The sequence below is a fragment of the Momordica charantia genome, assembly GCF_013281855.1.
Source record: "Momordica charantia cultivar OHB3-1 chromosome 9 unlocalized genomic scaffold, Mcharantia_2.0 BLBB01000009.1, whole genome shotgun sequence".
Classification (NCBI taxonomy): Eukaryota; Viridiplantae; Streptophyta; class Magnoliopsida; order Cucurbitales; family Cucurbitaceae; genus Momordica; species Momordica charantia.
In genome coordinates, this window is record NW_028275167.1 from 5,243,206 (window position 1) to 5,247,893 (window position 4,688).

A 4,688-nucleotide genomic window follows, 5' to 3' on the forward strand; every position below is an offset into this window, starting at 1 on the left:
TGTTGATCTTGATCGGTCTCTAGACTTGTTGATCATGATCGAACACTTGGCGGCTGGTTGATCTTGATCAACCTTTGGACTTATTGATCTTGATAGGTTAGGCGTTCTGGACTTGTTGATGTTGATCCTTTATTATGTTTACTAATTTCTTATTTTCTAACCTTTTCTTTTCACTTTAAAATAAAACTATAAATTTCATGTACAACACACATATTTCTTACTAGTTAGTAGTTATATAAAGTACTACTAATATCCATCACGGATCATTATGCAGCATTCACGACCCTTTTCATCAACGCGATAAATTTCAGCAATACATCCTCTTTTGTATTGTAAAAAAAACCCGCAGGACCCGATTGGGTCAAGGAATCCCCAGTTTGACCGGGGACGGGGTCAAACCGGGGATCCTAATCGGGGTCTCTGGCTGGAATGGAAGGAGGCTCCCCGCCCCGTCCTCGTTTAATATTTTATTAAAATTTATATCATGTATATAAAATAGTATTAATATATATTATTTTTTATAAATAGTTTTTTACTTTGCATTTTATTTGATGAAATTTTACATTATTCCATAAAAAAGTATATATTTTCTAAAGAATTAAAATATTTATTAATTATTTTAAAAAAATAAAATAAAAATAATAAAATCGGGGACGGGTTCTCCGTGGGGAACCCATCCCTGATCGAGGAATCCCACCCCGTCCCCGCCTCCAAAATTTCGGGACGGGGGTGGGGATGGGGATGGCTCCCCGATCCCGGTCCCGACCCGTTGCCATCCCTAGACTAAACCTCCCCTAAAATTAGTTGTTGTATATGAACATTTTCATTTGAATATTAAATCTGTTGTATTTAGAGTGATTCTAAAAATTTGGTGACAAAAGAACCGCTAATATCAAACGTAATGGTTGGGATGGACTTAGATAAATTATTGATTGGATTGTGTTGGGTTTGAAATGTCAAGAACCAAGTACTACTGATTCACGACCCTTTCATCAACGCGATAAATTTCAGCAATACATCCTCTTTTGTTTGTGGTCCTTTCAATCCAAAGGAAATACTCATGATATCTCTTCTGTTGAAAAAAAGGGTCTCTTTGCTTCGTTTGGTAATGTTCCTGTTTCTTTATTTTTAATGAAGAAAAATGTAGTGCATGGTTCCAACCTCTAAGAATTCAAATATGATAAAACAATATTTTTATTTATGTTTTGGAACAAATTGGAAATAGGAATCAGGAGGAGAAACTAGTTTTAGTTGTTTCCATAATTTCTATACAATTATGAAAATGTTCCCAAAAAAGGAAAAACAAGAAACAAAATTAGTTGAAAAATACTTAGATTTCTTAACAAAATTGGAAACGAGAAACAAGAAACGGGAATGTTACCAAACGAGCCCTTCATGACTGAAATAATATTCTCCAACCTCTTTCTTCTCTCAAAATTGTTAAATGAATCAACATCATGTACCTCATAATTTATTAATGACTCGATATCTATAGTATAAAGTTCACTATGAGACAAAATAAGATATTTGTCAACATGAGCTTATAAAATATCGGCATTACTCCGATACCTAACTTCTCGTGTTTTTGGTGGCAAAAAAAAAAAAGAAAAAAGAGAACCAATCAAAATTTTAAATGTCAACGTGAAGGAAATGTCGTCTCAATTTTATGAAAATGTTAGAATCATTATATTTAGTGAAATGCTGTCAATATTTTGTTAGTTTATTTTGCGCTATACTGTGAAAATTTCAATGAAAATTTCAATTCTCTATGTCCAACAAAAAATATTGAATACCTGAAAGCAACAGTCTAAGTCTAACATAAAATTCAGCTCATTCGTCCATGTAAGAGACTTGAACAAAACGAAAAATTTGAGAGCAAAAAAGACTCCAAAATTGAAAGCTTTCTAAACATAGATTGTGGTGGGGAAATAATATAGCCAAATATGGCGGATTAGGTTATGGGTTTTCACAGCACTATAAATTTCGAAGTCAGCAGTCTAATTTCTCACAAATAAAATAAAAAAACAAAAAAAAAACTCAATCTGGTGGGTTAATAAAAGTCAAGTCACCGTCCATTATGGCCATCCCGGAGAGATTTCACGCCGCCGCCGCCGCCCGTCGGTTAATAATTTTAGGCATGGCATGTCTCTCCTGTATGGCCTGGTGCAGCTCTGCCGTTGCACCCAACTTTTTTGGTGACTTCTCCAACGGTCGTGGTCGTTCCCTCGCCGCGGCTGCACCGGCTGCTCCGGCTAAGGCTGGGGCCGCTCCTGAAGCCGCTCCCGCTGGGGACAATAAGACTGGAGCTGCTCCTGAAGCTGCTAAGGCTGGGGCCGCTCCTGACGCCGCTCCTGTTGGGGCCGCTCCTGACGCCGCTCCTGCTGGGGCCGCTAAGGCTGGACTCGCTCCTGCAGCGGCTGGGGCTACTCCTGTCGGGGCCGCTCCTGTCGGAGCCGCTCCTGCTGGGGCCGCCTCGGGCGGGAAGGTTATCGATGTTAAAGTCCATGGTGCCATACCTGATGGCAAGAAAGTTAGCACACAGGTAAGATAATTGTTTACAATATGTTAGCGATGGATAAACATCACTCAACCCAAAAGTTTAAGGTTTAACGGAGGTTTACTTAATTCAGGCATTCATGAAGGCGTGGGTTGAAGCATGTCGTTCAACTGGACCAACAACGTTGCTTTTCCCGGCGGGGACGTTTCTTATCGGACCAGTGGTATTCGCCGGGCCATGCACCGCCTCGCCCATGACCGTCGAGATTCAGGGAACCGTCAAAGCTACAACGGATATTTCTGAATATTCTGGTCCGGATTGGATTCTGTTCGAATCCATCAACGATCTAACGATCACTGGGAGCGGAACCTTCGACGGGCAAGGTCAGGAAGTATGGAAGTTCAACGATTGTAGTCAAAATCCCCGTTGCGTTCTTCTGGCGCACACAATCAAGTTAAACAAGGTGAAAAAAGGGTTGGTAGAGCACGTTTCTTCAGTGAACGCCAAAGCGTTCCATTTCTTCTTGTTTGCTTGCAATGATATTAGATTCAACAACGTCAAAATAATAGCTCCTGGCGAGAGCCCCAACACAGATGGAATTCACACCAGCGAATCTAATCTTATCAATATAACAAACACTTACATTAGCACTGGAGATGACTGTGTTTCCATTGGCCAAGGCACCACCAATATCAACGTTCACAATGTCACCTGTGCCCCAGGACATGGAATCAGGTATTCAGTCTTTTCCATTTTAAAATAATATTATATGCAAATTTTGTGCTAACATATGCAAATTTTGCAGTGTGGGAAGTTTAGGAAAATACCAAGATGAGAAGGACGTTGTGGGAGTTACCGTCACAAATTGCACGTTGAGAAACACCACAAATGGATTAAGAATCAAGACATGGGCTGATTCACGTCCAACCCAAGCTTCCAAAATCAGTTTCCAAGACATTATCTTAGATGCAGTCAAAAACCCCATTATCATAGATCAAAGCTATGGCTCCAAAGATAAGAGCAAACCCGTAAGTATTAGAACGAGCAACAAGAACGTTACTAAACGATCCATAAAGACTTCGTTTGATAACGATCATGACTATGTTATTATATCTTACAGTGAGTTTGAAGTATTATTATTAATGTTGTTCATGTGTTTGATATGCATGCAGCCATCCCAAGTGAAGATAAGCGAGGTCAATTACAAGAACATTCGAGGCACGACGATTTCGGTCGTCCCCGTTTCGTTGCAGTGTAGTGCTAAAGTTCCGTGCGAGGGCGTCAAATTGGAAGAGATTGATATGTCCTTTGTTGGTTCAGAGAAGAAGAGGGCAGCTTTTGGTAATTCATGTTTGAATGCCAAGATTACAACCGTAGGAAAACAAATCCCACCAGCTTGTACTGTCTAATTTTGAAACATTCATTTATATAGATCACATTCTTTCAGATTGTCATGACTCTGACAAATTTGCGTTTTAATGTTAGACAAAAGGGAAAAAAAACTCGGAAGAAACCAATGTTGGACAAGGTTAAAAACACGCTAAAATAAAAAAATAATAATGTTTCAATGTCGGGCTAGCCAATGTATTTTAAAACATGACTCCTTAAGATATTGATTCTTTTGGCTCATTCATCTTGACCGGATCCCATTTTTCGGACCAGATGCTCATTTGAGATTTTGAGCTTTCATACGATCTCAGCCATCTCAATGTTGATGAGGTTCCATCTCAATATTCATGGGGTTCCATCCCAAAACCAAAAGAGTTACGATCGTAAGGAGGCATGTTAAGGATCCCACATTAATATTATGAATATTCATGATGAAGGGAGTAGTCCAGTTATACCCAAAACTAATGGGCAATTAGAGGAGTAACTCATATCTATTATAGACCTTTTTTGGGCCTTACTCCGTTGCGCGAACAAACCAGCTCTATTGCCGAGTGAACCCAGCTCCACTGCATGTACGATGAGAAGGCGGCGGCAACCTCCAGCTCCACTGCATGGACGATGAGAAGGCGGCGGCAACCTCCATCTCTCCGAGCGACAGCGATGTTTATCTATTTGAGTAGCGACAACCTCCATTGCTCCAAATGGCTCGAGCGATGGCGAACAAACAAGCAATTCGATAATTCTTCGAGGTGAGAGACCTCTAGTGATTTTGAACATTGCGGCACAAACTTCGAGGATCCAA

At 40.1% G+C, this 4,688-nt stretch overlaps 1 protein-coding gene across 1 annotated transcript; it reads left to right on the forward strand.

The window, feature by feature from the left end:
• Positions 1-2,013: 2,013 nt before the first annotated feature.
• On the forward strand, positions 2,014-3,943 carry LOC111021282 (exopolygalacturonase). The gene is made up of 4 exons (XM_088117851.1): positions 2,014-2,542; positions 2,631-3,232; positions 3,303-3,525; positions 3,670-3,943. The coding sequence occupies exons 1-4, from the start codon at positions 2,078-2,080 to the stop codon at positions 3,904-3,906; spliced, it is 1,527 nt and encodes a 508-aa protein (XP_087973977.1). The 5' UTR covers positions 2,014-2,077; the 3' UTR covers positions 3,907-3,943.
• The last annotated feature ends 745 nt before the right edge of the window (positions 3,944-4,688 follow it).

Coding starts and splice junctions, on each gene's coding strand:
- LOC111021282 (XM_088117851.1), top strand. CDS start 2,078: ATGGCCATCCCGGAGAGATTTCACGCCGCCGCCGCCGCCCGTCGGTTA. Junction 2,543..2,630: donor GCAAGAAAGTTAGCACACAG/GTAAGATAATTG, acceptor TACTTAATTCAG/GCATTCATGAAGGCGTGGGT. Junction 3,233..3,302: donor GCCCCAGGACATGGAATCAG/GTATTCAGTCTT, acceptor CAAATTTTGCAG/TGTGGGAAGTTTAGGAAAAT.